This window comes from Betta splendens, chromosome 9 (genome assembly GCF_900634795.4).
Source record: "Betta splendens chromosome 9, fBetSpl5.4, whole genome shotgun sequence".
Lineage (NCBI taxonomy): Eukaryota > Metazoa > Chordata > Actinopteri > Anabantiformes > Osphronemidae > Betta > Betta splendens.
Genome location: NC_040889.2, coordinates 15,685,980 through 15,707,431, shown reverse-complemented (window position 1 = coordinate 15,707,431; position 21,452 = coordinate 15,685,980). Strand labels below are relative to the sequence as shown.

The window sequence follows — 21,452 nt, the reverse complement described above, 5'->3', positions numbered from 1 at the left end:
GAGAGTTATGGAGCAGAGAATACATTTTAAAGGACTGGCAGTGTAACATTGCAAACAACCATCCATCATAGTGTGAATTCACAATGAACCCGTGGTAGAGGACGCCAGAAGAGCAATGAATCCCGATGGATGCATGAATGTTTTTGAAAGCAGCTGCTGCAGGAGTAGAAGTAGGTGATGAAGATTCTTATTTTTAATGGTATAAACTGTTTCTAATGAGGAGCTTGACTTGTGGCCCTCGACTGTATAAATTACCCTCAAAGCCTCCAGGATCAAATTATTTGCGATTTTTTGGATTATTTTGTGTCATTACCAAGGAGAATGTCCGCAGCGCTACACAAACCACAGGCCGCATCCGTCGAGGGGGTCGATTTATGAACTCGTCCCAGACACCGATACGCAATCAATATGAAATCAATGGCCTCCGTGGATCACGGGCAGTCGAGCGACATTATTCAACACAGAGGCCGACTCACCAAAGATAATGTGATGTTCATTAAATATTAAAAAATCTGTAGCCAAAGCAAAACGATACTCGTGGTCCTGGTGGAGCAGCTTCTCGGGACCAACACGCTGTTCCAGTATTTGCCCTTTACTGCAAGTGGGGATGTAATAACATGGAGGTTGTTCACCTCCGCCACGTGTTTATTGGACACAGCACAACAGAAAATTAGCTCATATATTCCGACGTCTCCTCCATTAACCTGCTCTTAACTTTGTTAACGGGTTTGATTTTCTGTGACTCACCAACAGATGAATTATGGAAGCGGCTAAATAAAAGTGTTTTCCTCTGCTCGTGTTTTAATACGCCGTTGTTAAATGTATTCTGCGGTGAACACAACTTCGTGTCTGTTCTGAGCGTCAGCTCCTCGCCATTATTCCAAATCTAAATCACTGTATCGTGTGTTTTTGATATGATTAAATGCATTTCAGCGTGTTAATGAACACATCCTCTGTGTTTTCAACATTTAAAGTGATTCAACTCCACTCCATATTATTATTTCAAGCTTTATTCGTCTGGTCTTTGGTTTCGATCCAGTTTCATTATATGAACCATTAAGTTATCAATTTGGTGGTGGTATTTTGTGGAATTGAATCCTGTAGGGCTCATTAAACCTTTCCTCTCTGCTAACGCGGTGAACAACAATGACTTGGAGCCAGAGATGCGACTTCGGCTCAGACTGCTGTGAATAAAGCTCTCAGCCACCAATAAATGTCAGTGCTGGTCCCAGCAAAGGAAACGTGTTGCGGCGACGTAGCAAAGGCGCTGATTCATTATGTGGAGCGTGGCCGTAGCGCCTTGTGTAAATGAAAGGGGACAGACAGAGCCGTCTAGCAAAGGTCAAGCGGTCCAGTCTGCATGTTAATTGTCTAATGTCACCGCAGAGCAGCTCACACATCTGCACCAATCACCATCACCGAGAACTGGGCAAAAGTAAAAGCAGCTTGTGCACCTGAAGAAATGACGGCGGCGTGAACTCAGCGTTTAATCAGATGCATTATGTCCATCAGCTCCTGCTCGACACCTTTGTTCTGACAGTTCTGACGAGTTCCAAGCCTCAAGCGTTCGAGGGGCGAACCAGGGAAATCTCCAGGGTTTAATTAGTTTGAACACGATGCCAGCTTTGTGATTTAAATATCAGGATGTCAGACAATCGTGTCATTTTTTAATGAAGCTGGTTACTCTCTCTGAAAATATATAAAAAACAACAACAGCGACTGGCGAGAAAACGTTTGCTTCCTGAAAAGTCAATTAATTCATTGTTAAGTTGCTTGTTTCCATCTTGGCGAGGGCTTAAACCTGCATTAATAATGGTTTCATTCTCCTTCTGCTCTGTTTTTAGGATTGCTGGGAGCTTGTTATCACCCGCTAAAGCTGATAAATGAGGAAGCAGAGGCGTATTTACACATCAGCATACGCTGCCACACGTGTAAATCGTGTTTCAGTCTGGCCACGTACTTTGATCCTTATTCTCCTTTTCATCTCGGGTTGGTTTCTATTAATATCTGAGAGGAAACGTTCTTTTCTTCACGACGCTGCACGCCTCTTTGCCAACTCCGCCGCCGCGCTCGCTGTTTTTACATGGTGCTGCAGGAGGGGCAAACTACACTGACCAGTAAAGCAGCGGCCCGGCCGCTGGCGATCGCAGCGATGGGAGCAGAAGTCAGCGAGTGTATGTGGAGAGGATGTGTGAGCGAGGCCACGTCAGGACTCGAGGGTTCTGCCCAGCTGTTGTTTCCTCCACAACCAGGCCGGCAAAGGAAGTGCGTGAGAGCAGACGGAGTGTGGCCCTCACAGACCTGACAACAATGACCTGGTAGACAGTAAAGCATTCTAGCTCAGAGGGAGTGCAGGGGGCAGATGGTAATTCAGTTGAAGGTTGAAACAATGAGTAACACACTTGCAGAAATGCTACTGATGTTTCTGCAAAGAGGTCAAACACATTAAAGCTGAATAAAATATTGTGGCATTTACAATAAAAGCACAACTGTCCTTAAAAATGTATTTGAAAGAGTTTAACAGCGAGGCTGACGCAGACGTGGTCGTGAAAACGCAGATTTCTTTTTTAAGTGGTTGTTTAATCGCGGGCAGTTAGAGGCCCAGCAGGTAGCGGAGATGCGCCACGGATCGCCTTCCACCGCGTTATTAATGCACCCTGTTCCTCTGCCAGCCTGAGGGAGTCATGCCCGCCTGCTCGGTGCCAAGCCAAGGAGGGCCAAGTGTCGTCTGGAATCTAGCGCCCCCCCTCCCCTCCAAACGGGGGAAAGGCTTCTGGGATGCAGAGCAAAGCGGCGTCAGCTGCGGTGGGCGTCGCGGGAAGCGAGTGGAGCGTTTGCCCACATCGTCATGGAGAGAGTAGTGTGCAGCCGTCTTCAAAGGGACGAGACAAATCCCACGCCCCCCCCCCCCCCCTCCTCCTTCCTTCCTTCTTCCCTTTTTTAAGCTATTTTAAAACCCGGTGTTCGAGAGTGCACCCTCGGGGGGTTCTCCATCAAAAACCGAAAACTGTGTCACATACACCAGCACGAATGCACACATCAAGAATATGCACAGATTCTATAGCATGAGACGACTGACTATGTGGCAGGACTCACTGGTGATACATAGTGAGACCGTCTCAAGTAAACCCGCAGCTTTAGGCGATGATAAATTGCAGCTTGCACAGGTTTTTATGATTTACGGTCTTAACTCTGCCGGAGAAAAGGTGCAATTAGAGACGAGGGCGAAAGGAAATGGAGGTCTTACCGCTGTCGCTGTTGTCGTCCACCAGGATGATTTCCTTCAGCAGGTGTGCTGGCGTGTGATTGACCACGCTGTGGACGGACCTGAGGATCACCGACAGGGCCTCGTTCACGAAGATGAAGACCACGGAGATCTGAGGAAGGTCCTCTGGGTACGTCAGCTGCCTGCACCTGCAAAGCCGGCGCTAAATCAATGGGGGCACTTTAAGCACGCCGCTTAGTTCCACGCTCCTACTGTAAACTCAATGGGAAGCTGCCTCATGAAGCCCCGCGGACCCCATGCAGCTAGCGCAGACACCGCGAGGAGCAAGTCAAACACTCGCAGGGCGTTTGTCGCCCCAGAGCTTCCTAAAAGTTCCCTGAAATCTTCTCATCATGAGCTTGTTATAAAATCTCTGGCTGCTTCCAAGGATCCCCCTCATGGCTCTCTGTCACCTTGACAAGGATTTCTAAAGCCACTTCTCAAACCTCAGCATGACCCTTAACACGTTCTCATAATAGACTTTATTTTTTGGGAAGACAAAGTCATCACATGGAAAGGTCTCAATTGATGTAGAGAAATTTCCTTAAATTTGATGGAAGATATTTTTTTGGCTTAAAAGATCCTTTTCCTCTTAGCGAGTCAGTAAAATGTTCAGAGTATTCCCATGAGGCACAGCCGTACATATTATAGGCTGCATCCGGAATCACTTTCTCCTCCGTGCATAAAACCAGCAAAGGCAAAAAAGATGTTCCATCTGATGGTAAAACGGCAGCGAGCCCTGGATATTCTATACTGTTCTGTATCTACTGCTGCAGTATAGTTTAACGCTGAGATCGTATACGGAGCTCCACACACACATTACCCCAGATGCCGGCGGAGCAATAAAAGCGGCAGGATGCTGAGAGCAGGAAGGCAAAATGGATCCACTCTCCTGTGCCGTGGAAGCGTCCTGTTACAGATGTAACAAAGTGTCGCTGGGTGTCGAGAAGTCAAACATCTGCTGCTCTCAGAGTTTCATTTAATGTGAGAATCGTATTCAAGCGTGCTTTTGTAGGAGACCAACATACTGTAGAGTAACACTTCCGCCTGGGATCATAGTGTGCTACGAATGTGCTGCGTGTCCTGTTCCCTCTCTCACCATCTGTCTGGGTCTCTCTCTCCTTCTCTGTAACCTTTATTTGTATCTGTAATTAGAACCACACTGCGCGTTGTCGCCTGCACCCAATTAATGCGACGCCATGCAAATGAACATATAGTACAGCATAATCAGTCGCTCGCTCTCACACTCAGACTGGGTCACGGCCTCGTTCCTCCTCCGCTGCTCATGATCTATGTTCTCTGTCGAGTGTCCGTGTCATTTCCAGTAAAATACAATATTTTCTCAGAGACACACTGTGGCTTTGAAGTCAGAAGTAACTGTGTTGGTTGGATGGAGTCGGTGTGCTGATTCCTATGGCAACACACACACACACACACACACACACACACACACACACACACACACACACACACACACACACACACACACACACACACCAACATCTTGAGAATCTCTCCACGTTGCTCCACTTCAGCGCTGACGAGCACATTTTGCTTTCCCCTGGCTTTGTTGCTCCGTGTTTCCACATGTCTTATTCAGCAGTGCAAAGTCATTATGTAGGGTTAATGAGGTGGATATTATAATCGCTGTGGCTGAATTATTTACGAAAGATTCAGCGCGGAACGAAGCGCTCGCGACGCCACACGCGAATCAAGCGCGGCGCGAACACACAGGCGGATTCCATTGGCCGTGGGTAAATCGCGCTTCCCCTCGGCGTCGCCTGCTAAACGCCGAGGCCGAGTGTCATTAAAGACACTGAAGTGACATATCGCATTTGCCCGGTGAAACATTCACACCACCGCTACTCATGAGACCATATATTGATTTGTCACAATGCATCAGTCTCGCTTGCTGTTACAGGTAATTAGATGTGATGGAGGCGACGAGCGAGGCTCACATCCGTTGTTGGAAACGTCTCACACCGTCATGAATTATTGATTCGCGATGCTACACAAAAATGCATCCTTGTTGTGTGACGGGAGACGAGCTAGACCCCCCCCCCGCGTGGCCGGATCCCATCCCCTCATCCCAAAATGATCCTTCTAGCTTCACCCAAATCCAACAAACATGCACCGCAGCAGCCAGACTACAGCTCAGCGCCGCATCTGCCGCTACGTGGAGCGCGTGGAGCTAAAAGGCAGCTAGCACCCCTCGCCCAGTGAACGCCTCACCCGCCGTTCACACACTCCGGCGAAGCGAGCCGCCAGCTTGAGGCGGCGCCGTCCGCTGGGCCGGGAGGCGGGGGAGCGGCCGCGCGGCAGATGGATCCCAGTGTGCTTCTGAGGGAACATCCTCCCCCCCTCCACCCACCGGACCGCTCCCCGGCTCCGGCGCGAGACCGCGTGTGTGCGGGGCGGCCATGTGTTAGCGGGTTCTCACCTTTCAACAATGAGAACTGGCAGGACGGGAGCCAGCAATTATGTTGGCCGGGCCCCACAGATGGGATCTGACATTGTTTTCCTATAGAATTATACAGTTGAATGTACTGTACCGCAACCATTGGAGGATCTTTGTCTTTTCTCTTTAAGGTTTTATTTGTCAGCGCGTCTTCACATATTCAAGTCGTCCTGAAATCAGCTCCATCCGCTTCACCGATGCCATTTCTCACGCGACACTAACCGAGAAGGCTCTCCTCGCGTACAGGGATGACAATGACCTGCCTATGCTAATGCTCGCCGCTCTGGACCGGGACGGCTTCATTTCACTCGCCGCCATCAGTCACGTCGGCGAGCACGGCCCACGAGCGTCTGACAGCAGAGGTAATAAAAGGAAAACTAAAGCACGGGGAGCGTTTATGATGGAGCGCGCCGTCTGTCTATCTGCACTCGAAGCTCTCCCCTCGCTCGCTCTTCTTAAGAGCAAACGCACGCGTGTTCTGATTGATGGCCCCTCCCATGCATCATCGCAGGCCTTCCCCGCGCCTTCGCACTCTCCTTCGCCAACTCCTTTGTTCCCCGTCGCAGCCTCCTCTACTGCCGCTCTCCATCAGGCGTGCCAGCTCTAAAAATACAATGACGAATCTGGCGATGACTTTGAGGGGGGGTGGGGGGGTTGCACTGTGGCGAGCCGCAACACAGCGACTGTGCAAAACAAAGCAGTGCATATTCGTCTGCTCCTGGGCTTCTTGGAGAGGGGACAGGCTGCGCTTAATGAATATTACAGAGGCAATATCTGGGAAACGTCGAAGGCGGCCTCATCACTTCTAGTTGAGATGTGGTGCGAGTCTGGACTTCAGTGTCGAGATCGTAAAGTGGTATTGTAGTTCCATTGCCCTAGTTACTGGATCCAATTTAGGGCATCGTTCAACCCTAAATTTATACCTGTCTGCGGTGGCGGGGAAGCCTTGTAAAGCTGTAACAGGATGAGCGATCGACTCATCTGATTGTAATGGGACTGAGCTCACTGGCCGGTGCTCATAATTTGACCCGGAACAAGCTTTGACAGGAACAGAGCGCCAGATTAAGATCTATTCCCATCACACCTCCCCCTTCGTCGTCCTCCTCTTCCTCCTCCTCCAGCAGCCCCGCGTGCTCCCTCGCACTTTTTTTTTTTTACCCCGCTGATTTCTTCTTATTCACTGTGAAATTTTGCATTAACCTCCTGTAACCCGGGCGCTGCCGACCAACACCAAAGCAACCTTCCAATCCTCCAATCCGCAAGCGCTCCTCTCCGGGTGATAATCGTTTGCCTCGACGTTACGGCCCCCCCTCCCCCCTCTCCATCACATCCAGGAGATAAACTCCGGCGCGGGAAAGAGCAACAATTTGCAGCGGGCGCTTGGGCACCAACGAGAGACCTCTCGATCCCACTCTGCGGTATCAGACACTCTGGAGATGAGGTAAACCAGTTTCTACAGCCGTCGTTGCTGGTTATCAGCCTCCCACAGGCGGACAAACAACACAAAGGCTCCTCTGGGAAGCGAAACATCATCTCCAATATAGTTGCAGGTTTAACAGCTATTTTAACAAAACATAAATCAAATCTCGGGCAAAGTCACAATAGAGATGGAGGTGAGATTAGAAGTAATTGAATAGGAATCGTCTTGCAGGAGGGGAATTGTAGAGCCAGACCAGATCTGATGCTTTCTTCTATTTAGGAACAACACGGGTTACATTTGAAATCTTTCTGTTTGCTCCGTGGGCACGGGTAATCTTACCAGCTAGCCCGCCTTTATTGTTTTTCTCTTCACAGCCCGGTGAGCTGTTATTGTACCTAAGACTCCCAAGGACGGGGAACGACAGCCTCAGCGTCACCATAATGCACCGCCGCCTAAGTCTCCCGGTATCTCAGTGGAGAATGTCGCCCGCACCAAGCGAAGGACAAAAGCGAAAAAGTACAGGCTAGCGGGCAGTGAATGGGGGATTATGGGTTTTTTTTTGTTCGGGAGACAATTGCTGCTGTAATTATGAGGAATTGGTTTTGCTGCAGACAGGGAAGGAGAGAGGAGAGGAGGGAGAGAACGTTCAGGCTTTGTGATGGACTTTGATTCCCCGTAGTCATCAAAGTCCTCTCTGCTCAATGACTCCCGTTCAATTAAAAGCCCATTAGAAAGGAAGTTCCCGGTTCCTGCTTTCTTACCTCCCTTCTGCAGTGCTGCAGTCACCTTTCGCCAATAAGACATAATTACTGAGTCACAATTAGAATCAATAAAGTGTGAGTGTCTTTCACAGCGTATAGCGAGCAACTGCAGCCGACTGGACCCACCTCCGGGTTCGGGTCGACTGGTTAGCGCCGTCTGCACGTACGTTCCAGTCACGGACGTGGAGAGAGTAGAAGAAGAAAGACGATCGGCGCTTTGAGGCCTGTTGTGGCCAATGAGCAGACACAAAGATGAGGTGTCGGGAGCTGTCAGCCGTGTGCCAAAAAGCATGGCTGGGCTCTGATGGAGACAAAGCGGGAACGGTCTGAAGTGAAGAGAAAGAAAGAGTCCTTCAGAAACACAACAGAGACCGGAGGACATGGGAGTCAACTGTAGGAAGGGTCCCAAAACCCTTTACTGGAGTACAGTAGGTACAGTGTGGTGTAAAAACCATTGTGTCTCCCAGTTCTTTAAGTTGATGTACTGGAAATGGAACAATTGGCAAACGTCACCCTGCACCACATTGAGTTGTCTGGAACAGTGGGTGGGGAAACCTTGGCTTCTTCACAGCATCGGCGTTGTGCGATGACAATGGCCTCTTTTCACCCGCGCACACAAATATTGTGTAGGAACGGGCTGAAGCAGCACAAGGAGTTCAAGGTGTCGCCTTGGCCTCCAAAGTCCTCAGATTTCAATCTGACTGAGCATCTGTGGGATATTCTGGAAAAACAAGTCTGATCCAGGGAGGCTTCCCCTCACATCGTGCCCGACTTAAAGGATACGCCTCTGTCCTGGTGACTGAAATGAGTCGACAGCTTCAAAGGTTTGATTTCATGCCTCGACAGGTCAAAGCTCTGAAAAAGGAGGCCTGCTGTGTACACTGTAATATAAAGGTAGAAGGCGTAGCTTTCTTGTCAAACCTCCTGCTAATTGATATATGTTTTTCTATATAGAACAAATGGAAATGTACGTGCTTGGCATCATTTTACTTATATGAATATACTATGTATATTATTCATATATAGTAAATCTGAAGTTTTGTATTAAACGTTTGTCAAACTATTTATTAATATAAATCTTTACAACCAGTAAAAGGTTGTAACCTTGATATTCTATTTTCTGGATCTGGTCGATATCCATAATTCATATAATTTGACCTGTAGTGTAAATGTGTCATGGGAGAAGGAGGCCAGTTGGTTTTTCTGGGTACTGTGTGGACAGGAATCTACTGTTTGCATCTTTAAACCAAGAGCCGTGCTTTTGTTCTTTTTCACTTTTTTACAAAACATTTAAAAAAACAGTAAGAAAGCAGTCACACCAGCACATTCTTTATGAGTCACCTACAGCCCTTTATGATAGATGACCTAAGGAACAGTGTTTGTTTAATTGTAGAAATGCATGATAGATTACATGATGTTAGTCAATGCAAACCCCCTTATTTACAAAATTTTCTGTTTGTTTTCAGCATTTTCTTGCTTTTTGGGTTAGGTTCTGAATGGTGCAAATCTGTAGCTTTATAGTATAATATTAATATTTTTATGGAAACTGTAAATTTAAAAAGTTAATGATAATAGAACATTTCATGATCAGTTTTTTCGTGCCGTTCTCCTGTTTTTGATGACATTTCTTCTGCTGGGTTTTGTCAAACCCGGGTTCGTCCGACAGTTTCCGCATTCGGTAAAGTTCAAGCCAAACTTGACAAACAAATGTCCCGACTAGCAGCAGTTCCCGTCCTGCTGCAGCTGTAAACACATCCACCTCCTTCCTGCGAACCATTCCTCCGCTCGCTAACAGCAGTGCTTTGATGTTCCTCGTGTTCTTCAAAGTGCTGCTTCACTGAAAGAAACAGCAAACGCAGGTGCACTGTGCTCTGTATTGATTTCTGTTGAGCTTAACAACATGCACTAAGCCCTCATCCCACTCGATACCTACGACGCCGACGCTGACTGACGCTGCGTCTTACGCGACGTGACACTTCCCGTGTGAGGCCGAAGCGCTTGGGTGCGTTTGTAACGAACATTCAGAAGATCAGAAATGTTTGCTGGATCAGAAGAAGACGACAGAGCGACTGCTGGTCACAGTCCACTCTCATAAAGCATCAGCACCACTAACATCCTGAAACAGGCGCTTCACCAAACCCCCAACGCCGACTCCTCTTTGTCTCACGCCCCATAGCTGTTGAATTAGTTCATGAAAAAGAAGGAATTTCCTAAAACCCTTAGACTCTCAGCTGATTTATTAATTAGCGGGAGCCTTCTCGCTCGCCCCCCTTCCACTCTCGCCTAATTTTTCTGGGCGTGAAAAAGAGCTGGGGACAAAGCGGCATGGATAAAATGAGTTTCTATCAAAACGCCAAAGCCCTCGGAAACCTCTCGCCGCCATCAGATTCCCCCCCGGCGCCTCCGCCTGTCGCCATTGTTCAGCGTGACTCAAACGCCTCTGGCAGCACGCATCGCCCCTCCCCCTCCAATCGCCCCGCGCCGCGGTCGCACTGTAGTTCACTCTCTAAATATAAAATGTAGCTTAAAAGGACCATTAAGGCTGCAGCTGGAAGTCCACTGGGCCTCTTTCATAAAAAAATAAAGCCATTCAAGATTCCTTTTATTGCAACAGTATAACATAGCTCTTCGACTGTAACCATCTTTTTGTCCATGTCCTTTCATGTTCGGATTAGCCTCGTCTAAAGTCATTTCCTTTTCGGCGACTCTGCGTGGACGTCGCCCCAAGATGCCCCGCGGCTGAACTGGGCCTTGGCAGAATGGAAGGGGATTAGGCTGAATTACACAACAAAAGTGTAGTAGAAGATAGAAACTATCAAACAGGAAGCGGGGCCGACTCGAAACCAGGGAGGTTCTCGAGGGACCCCCGAAACCTGCACCAAGAGAAATGTGGGGCCGACAGAGGCTGAGTAAGCGCGGTGCTGTTTGGCTGCTTAACTAGTTCATCTAAGAAGGAAATCCTAAAACAGCTGCCCTTGAAAAAGAAACGTCTCCGCAGCAAAGGCCCAGAGCAAAGTAGGACTGTGTCATTTCTCCTGGACACGAGTGAGAGTTTAATTCATTTCTCTTAGATTTGAAAACTCTGCTCCTGAGAAATAATGTCTCAGAGTCTCACCCTGATTCTACATGGGACGCATTTTCTTCAGACCTCTTTTTCTTTCTGAAAGAACTCAGTGAGAGACAGAAGACGTCAGAGCAAAAACAAACTGGGGCTTGTGACGCTAACGCTCCCGTAGCTAACGGATAATACGGTTTACTAAACGCATTCAAGTACATTGAATGATGATGAGTCAAGCAGAGCTCCCTCATGCTGTTGTTTCTCCCGCTCCTAAATGAACTCTAGCTGTTTTCTGTCACAGTTAATCCAATAATGAAAAAACTGACCACCTATTGTACATCCGTCATTTGGGGTTTGAGCAAGTTTACTACCGACCACGTGCCCCTGGGAAACCGAGGGCAGCCAGGGCCTAATCAATGCCATAAAGCACCTGGCCATTAAATTTACAAGGGTGACATCTGCATTTTTATGCTCAGTACAGAAACTGACACAGAACCGAGCACATGTCATGTCATATGTGGATGATACAGTAGCTCCATATATCGCTGGTCAAAACGGTCGAGTTCCATATTAATTCTATTAAAACTCCAGATAATGTCCAGAATCTGCAGACATTGTCACAAGGCTTCATTTCACTGAACAGCTCGTGTTGCTGCAGACCTCTGAGACCCAACCTGGCCGACAGTAGGACAAATACAGATCTTTTGTTGGACTGCAACCAGTCGAAACTCTGTTTTAGAAATAAAAAACATACATTTATCTTAAAGGTAATTAGGCCCAAAGAGACACTGACCGGTACAAAAAGCTGTGTTAAAGGGCCCACGTGTGCTCTGTGCCTTTTGGGTGTATCTGGTCCTCGCAGAACGTCTTGTGATACAAACACACCTCCGTCTGTTAACTACCATCTGGACTGTTTCCTGCCTTACATTATGTGGCTCGCTTACGTACAGCGAACAGACAGCGTGAGGACCTACTTTTTGGGCCTGTAGTCGGGGATGCTCCTGTCCAGGGAGATGCGGTCGCTGAGCTGAGCGTTGTAGCCGTACTCCTCGTACTTCCCCTCCGCGTCGCGGCTGTCGCCCCCCAGCGTGGCAGCGGCGCCCCCCTGGCCCAGGCCCCCGGGGCCCTCCACCAGCCCCATGGGCTTCGCCAAACCTGCCGAGGAAAAGCACACGTCACGCGTCAGGCGCGTCCACACGTACGAGGGCGCGCACGGAGCAGCCGGCGACAGGTGAGGAGAGAGACCAGCTGACGCGTTCCCCTGGCAGCGAGAGGAGAACGCAGCGGGGCTCGTCCACAGGCCGTCATGACGCTGTCTGTCAGTGGCAATGACGCACGACACCCACATGGACGCGGACATCACAGAGAGGAGGAAGCAGAAAGACACCGGGAGCAGAGGGAGTTCAGGCTGAGCTGTAAGTGGCGTCGAGGAGAGCAGGGCTGCTCGTGACACCTCTGCATTCGACTCTGGTGACGTGCTACTCAATGTCATTGTAAAAGTCTGGGTTTGTTTTTTAGCAATGATACAATAATCATATACACTCAGTCGCCTTTATTAGAGGAAGCAACTCTGCCATTTATTGTACTCTTATAGAATCCTATCTCAGATTTTAAGCTGAAACTGTCCGAAAGGTGATGATTCTGTTTATGTTTATTATCCCAGTGGTTGCTGGTGTTGTAGGATCGTGGATTACAGTATATTATGAGATGGATCTAATGTTTAAAATGAATGAGAGGCCAATACATTAGACAAAAAGATAAAGTGAGCGAGTCGTGCGGCTCCATCTTTATACTCAGATTCTATTCGTTTTCAGCCAGCAGTGCTTTTGTTGAGATGAAGACTAGTTGTGCTGTTACCAGTGGTGCTGTCGTGATGACATGTACAGTGAAAACTGACATTTATTGAATTTTCAGAGATAAAAAAAGGTGAATGAACAAGACCGTTTTGACAGTTCACCTGGAGTGGTTGTGACAAGAAATGCTTTTACCGCATCATTATCATCTAGTGATTTGGGTTATTTTTGGCTTCATGGCTCCACTTTAAAAGCAGATCGCTGCCGAGGCCTTTAGTCCAACAAAGAGCCACCAGATGTTACACTTAGCCCGTAATGGCTGAACGTGGCTAATCACAGAAGCACTGTGGGAGATATGTGGTGCACCAGTGCGATCATGAAGTGGTTGTTAACACACTAACTGTTCCAAGCAGGTGTTTTCTCGCTCTCTCTCTCGATCTGAAGAGCAGCCAGTTTGTTGATCTATGTGCTGAGCGGTGAATAAGGGCTAATTGTAGTGAAACTCCTAACATCCAGCTCCTTCAGGCTTTTGTTTGAAATAAAATATAACAATATTAATAAGAAGAATATATAATATAAAGACCTTTAAAGAACTGCCTGAAATTATTGTCAATGTTTTGATGTGCTAAAATATTCAGTTGTATTTGCAACATACAAATAAAAAAATCTATAAAAGAAATATATTAGGCAAAAGTTCAGTGAGTTAGTTCCACAGCAGCATGTCGTCACCTTGTTCATATCTGTCTCCAACCGCCTCCAGTATCGTTTGACTACTTGAAATTCCATGAAACTGCAGGATAATGTCAGATAATTGTTATGCAGGCCAAGTTTCAGTGCGGCCTCCATAGGAAAATCAAGCTGCGTCTGTTCCCCGTATCAACAGATGGACACACAGACAGTAAGTAAACAGCGCATACCAATGAGCAGCTCAGCTCTCAGCGTCACCCCTCCAGGAAATGTAGAGTAATCGCCACACTTGGACGGCCTCAAATCCTCGAGTGCTACTGGAGATTTGTAATTGGAGCTGAATGGCTGCGAACCGGCGTCTCCGGCGAAAGGGACTCAGCAGCAGCCAGCGCGGTGGCACGTTGACAAGCATGGGTGGGGTGCGCGTCACGGAGCAGCCATCTGGCACAGCGGCCCGTGTAACGGAGCAGCAGAGACCCTCCAGAGCAGGAGACCGGAGACGGGGCCTGGAGACCAGGAGACCAGGGCCTGGAGCCTGGAGCCTGGAACCTGGAGACCGGAGCCTGGAGCCTGGAGCCTGGAACCTGGAGACCGGAGCCTGGAGCCTGGAGCCTGGAGTCTGGAGCCTGGAGACCGGAGCCTGGAACCTGGAACCTGGAGTGTGGGGACCGGAGCCTGGAGCCCAAAGCCTGGAGGGCCACACCGGCTCCACATGAGCCTTGGAAGCAGAACATCGGCCGGCCTTTGTTTTATGGTCACTGTGTTCGGGTTCTCCCCCTCTCTCTGTCTTCCACTTCCTCGTGTGTGATTGATGAAATTCCATTATGGCAACGAGAGGTTTTGGATGTGAATACTGAGTCAGATGCACTGTTTTCCGTGGTGGGGTTTGTATTTGTGATATTGAACCAGCGGTTTATCGTCTTTAGAGGATGTAAAGTGATCTTCTGCAGGGTTCTGCTACTATGTGGCTGCTGATAAACACCTGTTCTGATTACGACTGCTGGGTAATTGGTGGTAGTTAAACCACACTACCAGGCTTTGATTCCCTGTTTTCCCCATTTTCCTCTTGTGAAATGCGTTTGAGAGAATTAGGAAAAGGCGTCCATGGATTGGAGCGCGCTTTAGTCCCATCAATAGGAACTTGAATGGTTCGTTTCCACAGCAACATTTGAGCAAACGCGACTCCTTGCAGACACAAGTAGCCGCTTTTTATGCCTGTCTTTACGTGGAATAATTGGCCTGTGGATGCCTGTGGGTTGAATCCTGCTGTGACTGAGGATATAAGGAGCGAGTCGCTATTTTCACGGCGACGTGAGTTAAAAATGTATGCACACACTTGGTATGAAAACATCCAGCAAGTGTAGCTCTTAAATCCTATATAAAAAAAAACAAGGCCGCGGCTCCAACCCTGATAAACACTTCATGAACTCAACCTCTAGCGTTTGACTCAACGCTAGAACGCCTTTGTCATTTCTGTGAAGTTCTGCATTCTGACTTGAGTTCACACTCCAAACACCAGCGTAGCGCTTTCATAATCTAACTACGAAGGAGTTACGGCCCAGCATCTGCTTCTTCCATCCCGTCCACAGCGTCGGCCGGGTGGGAATCCTCATGACGTCTCCCACTGCACGTTGGTCCGCGCCTCGTGCTCCACTCCTCGCCCTCCATTTGTCCAAACCTCTCTGACATGATACATTAAACCCCTGAAAGGCCATAAATTATGCATCAACCTTCAGCATGTGTTTGATTTGGCCTGTGTGAGGCAGAGTCACAAATTCAAAGATGACCCCATTTTTTAATAAATGATTTATGGGAAGCGGTGGATTCATGCGCGTCCAAAGTGATCCAGCGGAGTTCGAATATTGATGTGGAGGGATTAGGGGGGGGTTCAGAGACATCTTAGGGAAGGGAAAAAATGACTAAGAGGTTTAAAGCACCCAAAAGCCAAAACAAATCTATGAAATATTAAGAGCAGGGATAAGAGCTGCATTAATTCCAGCACTGCCGCAGCAGCATCGATTCTTTAAAATAATGTATTCATCCTTGCTTTATTTTGAAAGGCAACTGGTTACGACAGTGTAAATCCTGCTGGAGTTAACGACTCTCTGTAGTTAACCAAATAAACCAGTGGTGTGTTACCTTGATTTATAATTCAGTTATATAATTCAAGGTTATGAATTATACATCTGATTACGTCCTCGGCGCTGGTTGTAAACATGTAACGACGCCTTTGTTGGGTTTCATAAAGGGTTTTAAAATATTCATTAATAATCAAAATGCAGAAGAGCCATGAAAATGTGATGTCAATTATCCAGCAGGGCAAACGGACCCGTAGGCCCCTCTTTCATCTGATGGCATTAATAATGCTGCTAATGTAATCACTGCATGACTCTGGGCCAGTAAATAAGAGGAATACTCGCTCTGTTCTGAAATTGCCATTATTGTCTGTGGCTGAGCGCTGATTGTCAGGTGAGCCACTGAATTCATTATCACGATTCCTGAAGGCTGAGCTGAATTGATTCTTATCAGTCTCCGGGACCGCTCTGTCGACCGGCGCCTCATCTACATATCATTATTGGATTTAATTCCAGCAGCCTTCGTGGCGCCATGGCGACATCGCGTCCCTGCAGATGCCGCCATCAAAACGCTGCACCGCAACATGCAGGCGCACGGCGATGTTTATCATTAAGATACAGTCACAGCATCAAGGACGTGCCGGCGTGGGGGGGGGGGGGGGGTCAGAGAGTGTGACATTTCTCACTCGTCATCAAGTCCTTGCTCCGGCATCGCTTTCTTAGCCATGATTGGGGGTGATAGATAAGAGGCATATCTGGTGCTGCAGCTGGGCCTGAGAGGCTGCCGGCCCACCAGCACCAACGCGCTGGGAGCAGGCGGGGGGGGGGCTCGCATGCCTGATGACAAGAGCCACAGTGTGGGAGAGCAGCAGAGGTCACCAGTGCTACACGAGGCCCTGGGCAGGACAGAGCTTTCAGATGTCTGGTTTAAGCAGCCCTCGTTAGCCTTTCTGATTACACTGCAAAAAAAATGGCATCTGGTCTGACTCACAAATGTCCAACTGCAAGTTTGTGATGTTCCACAACGCAGATCATCCAGTAAATGATCTGCACGTGTACAGCTTTTCTACCTAATCGGTTCTCAAGGCGTCGCATTCACACATTCACACACAAGCACTCACACATTCACACGCTGTGAACCTGGGGTTCACTGTCGTGTCCGAGGGCACGTGGGCACATGACCACCACCTGCTCGGGGCAAAAACATTAGTGCAAAAGTCTTCTGCTTCTAACTGGTTCCAGCAATCACATCAGTGTGACCTTAAACCTGACCTTAAAATACAAAAACTACAAGCGTGCTCTTATTGAGTCGCGTCCTCACACACATTAACAAGTCCTGGTATTGGTCATCAATTCATTTTAAAGCCTCTTTAAAGGTAAATGTCATGAGTCTGGCTCAAAGCCTTAAAGAGTCGGCCTCGGACGGTGGTTTAAACCAAGTCAACGGCTTAATCACCTAGTTAGATGTGTCTGATGCAATCGGCTGTGATCTGCTGATACCTGTGGCTTAGCTGAAAATGTCCTCACACCTAAATATTGGCATTTAAATCCTTATCAGTCAAACTTCCAAAGAGTTGACTATTTCTAAATCCCGGCTGCTAATCGTATTTGTGTACACTGCGAGTTCAGCGCCGCCAGAGTCCGGGGCTTCGGCAGGTAAATACCAGCGAGGACGTATTCGCTGGTTCTTATTCAGTACTTAAGGTCAAAATGCTACTTCATAAGCTTGTTAACAAGCTTAAAGGCCCATCATCTGATTAGCCCAAGACAGTGGCATCAGCAGGCGGCGCGGTGCTGCTGATAATCCTCCCGCTGCTCATTTGTGCACAGACTGGACCGCGGATAAAGCTCGCCCATTGTTTTCCTGCTGCGAGTCCGCTGACCATCCGTCAGACGACCATAAAATGGGAATTCTGTGGCTTGTTTATGTCCTTCAAATCTAATTGGACCTTACTGCAGCTCCCGTAGCATGCCATTGGTAGGCAATAAACAGCAGAGGCAATGGTCAATTACTTCATATCGCTGCCGGACATGGTAATAGTTATTGGCGCGCTAAGTCCTCCTCTCACCATAGTTATTCCCAACGGCCATAGAGCACAATTTGTGGTCTGCGCACGGTTTAGAAAGAGAAGCCGTGACCTGGGATGTGAGCGTATGATGGAGTACGCCATTAAAGAGCAGGGGACGCGACAGCCAGCAAATGTTTCCAGCCTGGTTTCCTGCTCACACGTCGCCTCCGTCGAAGCTAAATTATATTAACTGCAATTAATTCCAATTCCAGTTTCTGGACCGGATTGCATCGAGAAAAAAAAATGTTCCTGTAGTTACCAGGTGATTTATAAGAAATATAAGCATTTGCTAAGTTATTGGATTAGGTGATTTGCTGTGAGGCTCCCCGGGAAATTCACGTGAGCACAAGTGGCTTTTATTCACTTGTGTCCTGATGTTAACTGAAGAGCGCGAGGCCGTGCCAGAGTTGCACTTAGCGCGCGGAGCCGAGGTTCGCTCCACTTTTCAGCCCATAATCGACGATTACTCTCCGCACTCGTGAAAGACCTGACAACTGTGTCACCGGCTGCTTGGCGTCGTCTGTGCCGCAGAGTGGGGTCTGTTTGGGGAATAAATGATGAAGCGGATACAGTCTGGGCTAAAAAGATAAATAAATAAATGACAAACATGCAGAACAAGCTCCAACGCCTCTGATCGCCTTTTATAAGGAAAGAATAAGTCACACAGAGATTATACTCATAAAGTTCTTCAGACTCAAGCTGCAATTTGCTCTAATACTGCAAATGAGTTTTGGTAAGGTAATATTATTTAGCCACTTCTTTCTGCCCTGCAGCAGTAACACTACACGTAGTCGATGTGCCCACATGCACTGTTTCTATATATAAAACCTAAGTGACTGCGAGGATGCATTGTACCTTTTGCAATGCAATGCCTGCTGGCTGGACGCCAGATGCCAAACATAACTCAAAGTGACAAAGTGACCCTCAAAGAGCAGCCGAGGCTCGGCCACAATAACCGGACCATGCAGAAAGCAGCCACCGAGGCGTCGTTTCAGGGCCACGAAGCTGTGAAACGTCCTCAACTGCTGGCTGTTAACGACGCAGTCAACGGCACCGTCGACTTCCCTCTGCTGAGTCTCACTAACAAGTCGCTGCAGAGGAGGCGACTACTGTTGTTGTGTAATGCGCTTCATCCTTTTTTATATTTACTTCAATTAGGGGGGCGCAGTTGACCTTCCAAGGGGTTGAGTTGTGCTTGAGGGGCTGTTATAAGCTCTGTGACCCCTACTGGTGACCAGCGTGAACTACAACAACACAATGCCAAATCACCTCTTCCTGCAGAGCCCCTATTTCTCACCGCCTCCACTCATCATCCTGAGCCACTGTAGCCTGTAATTTAGACAGATGATCAAGTCAGACTGTCCCGAGGGGCAAAACAGTAAACTAGTAAATGGAGGTTGACTTCCCTGATAGATTAGAAATCAATCAGTAACACCTTGCTAAGCAGTCACATTTCATCATGATAGATAACACAAAGCCTGTGCTCACGTCTCACTCGCTGGCTGGTTGAACGAGACGCTTTCATTTCATAGTTCAGGTCCCAAGTGTGAGTTTTGAGTCGTCGGTGCGATTCCTTCTGGTCAACGAGCCGCTCGCCTCCTCGCAGCGGCACCAGGGTGTGTTTTTATTGTACTGTACTGGACTACGATGTCCGTCACACCACAAAGTGCCATGTGCCACCAGTGAGGAAATTCCAGAACACGGGTCACTTTCTACCTACACCACCAGATATATTCAACAGCAGACGGCATCAGGTATTGGCTCGAGTACAGAAATGTAACTATTCTGATCATCAATCTTAAGTCAGCTTCTCAGGCAAATATAGTGTCAGGCAGGCTTCTGGGGCAGCCCAATGATTTATTGAGACATCCAACTTTAAAATGGAATTTGATCTATAAATTCCATGTAATTCATCCCTCTATATTTCTAGTACACTATCTCCAGCTCTGTGTCTCCATGAATCTGTGAGAATCCTGGCTAATAAATACTGTGTCTGTAACATCCGCTGTGCAGTGTGTGGATAAGCCAGCGTCAGTATATAAAACAGCAGAACCAGGTTTTTTTTAAGAATCGCTGCTCTGCTGAGGAGCCAAAATTGCGCCCACGGTCTAATGGCCCGATGATAAATACGAGTCCGTCATTCAGTTATAGAGCTATTACATTACAATCTCCTTCAAAACTCAGACAGCTCGTTAAATCTGATATCGTGTCTCCAGTGGAACGACACGAGCTGCAGCTGGAGAGGCGCAGGCGGGGGGGGGGGGGGGGGGGGGGGTCTGTACAGAACTGCAGACGTCACTACTTCAGGCATAACTTTATGTGAAGTTTACGGTGAGTCGATTATGGGTTAGAGGTGGCACGGTGTGACGCGCTGTTAAAGTAACAGCCCAGTAAAACCTATCAACACAGAAGACACAAGCACGCACGCCGCAAAGTATTGCCCTGTAATGCATGGGCCTGCTTCATTAGCTACTTAACAAGCAGGATTAAAGCTGTAGAGGCAGCAGACCCTCCCTCACCCACGCGCTGACATTGTTTCATGTGCAAAGTGGGCTGATTTTAATAAGGTGACAGCATTATATAAACATATGGACCAGCTTTCAACAGGGCTCACCTTAGTGAATCTTAATTAGTCCTGGAAGTGTTTGTTTATTTACCCAATAAGACCATTAGTTTATAGTGATTTTAAATTCCATCGTGTTTTTTTACCAGCAAATCAGGGCTTTAGTCATCGTTGAGACCATTTTTCATACCGTTCAACTGGTTGTAGACCACGTCCTCCAGCCTCTCCAGCCTCTGGAGAATAGACTGTCTGTCCACCAAGTTGGAAACTTTGCCATTCCGGGCTCGCAGCCTCTGGTCAGAAAAACGCCCAATCTGGATGAGCTCCTCGGAGCGGTCCTGGATCCTGCAGTACACCGAGAACAGAATAATCCCCACGAACACCAAGATGTTGACGGTCAGCAAAGTTTTGATTTTGCGTGCCACAGCCATGAACGAGAGTGCGGTGCGGCTGACTCAGTCAAGCCCGGCAGCTGTCCGTGTGCGGTGGCCTGCGTCGCCACGTTCGCCGAGCGGCGCACGAGGCAGATTTCCGTGCTCGCTGGAAGGAGGAGGGGGGTAGAAAGGGGGCAAGTCGCGGGGAGCCGATGCGTTCAGCACCGCGGACAGCTCAGGGGGGCTGCGCGCTCGCGCGCGCCGTCGCGGGGAAGTTCGACGTGGGGAACGCTCCTGGCGCCCGGGGCTGCGCGACTCCGGCTCAGCGGCGACGCTCCGACGTGCTCGACGAGCCGACAAACAGCTGCACGCGCTCCGCCGTCGCTCGAGCTACATATTATGGGCGAGGGACGACGCCGGGGGGGGGCATCCGTCCTGCCGCGCTCAGCCCACGGCGGTGGCAAGACATGTCGCTTCTGCAACGTGATAAGTCGCCCGCTCCTTTAACCCCGACGTGCGTCGTCTCTCCCGCTGGAGGTGCAGTGCAACGACCGCTCGCATCCGCGCATCCTCCCGCAATCGCCGCTCCGCTCCGGCATCTCCGTATTCATCGGCGTTGTGCTCGCTCGACCCGTCCCGCGCTGCGAATATGAACCCGAGCAGCTTATGTCCATAGAATATGCGCACGCTTCTCAAAGAAGGCGGCGTCCCCGCTCTCTCTCTCTCTCTCTCTCTCTCTCTCTCTCTCTCTCCGTGTCCTTCGCTCCGTTCGCGCTCCGTCAGTCCATCTTTGTTTCTTCTCGTCGGAGGCGCGGAGCGGCAGCCGAGAGCGGATTCGCCCCGAAACGCTGTCAAGCGGTGCCGAGGCTCGGTGTCGGTGCAGAGCCGCCGCCGGGCTCCTACATGCTGTCTCCGCTCGGGGTCTGTCG

The 21,452-nt window shown here is 48.8% G+C and overlaps 1 protein-coding gene across 1 annotated transcript in view; it reads right to left on the bottom strand.

Annotated features, from left to right (window-relative positions):
- Positions 1 to 21,321, bottom strand: part of galnt9 (polypeptide N-acetylgalactosaminyltransferase 9) — a 56,728-nt gene extending 35,407 nt beyond the window's left edge. Inside the window, exons 1-3 of the mRNA XM_029161483.3 lie at positions 20,340 to 21,321; positions 11,937 to 12,117; positions 3,248 to 3,414 (exon numbers count right to left, since the gene is read on the bottom strand). Of these exons, the coding sequence (XP_029017316.1) occupies positions 3,248 to 3,414; positions 11,937 to 12,117; positions 20,340 to 20,580 (589 nt within the window). The 5' untranslated portion in view covers positions 20,581 to 21,321. The remainder of the gene's footprint in view (positions 1 to 3,247; positions 3,415 to 11,936; positions 12,118 to 20,339) is intronic.
- Positions 21,322 to 21,452: the final 131 nt, after the last annotated feature.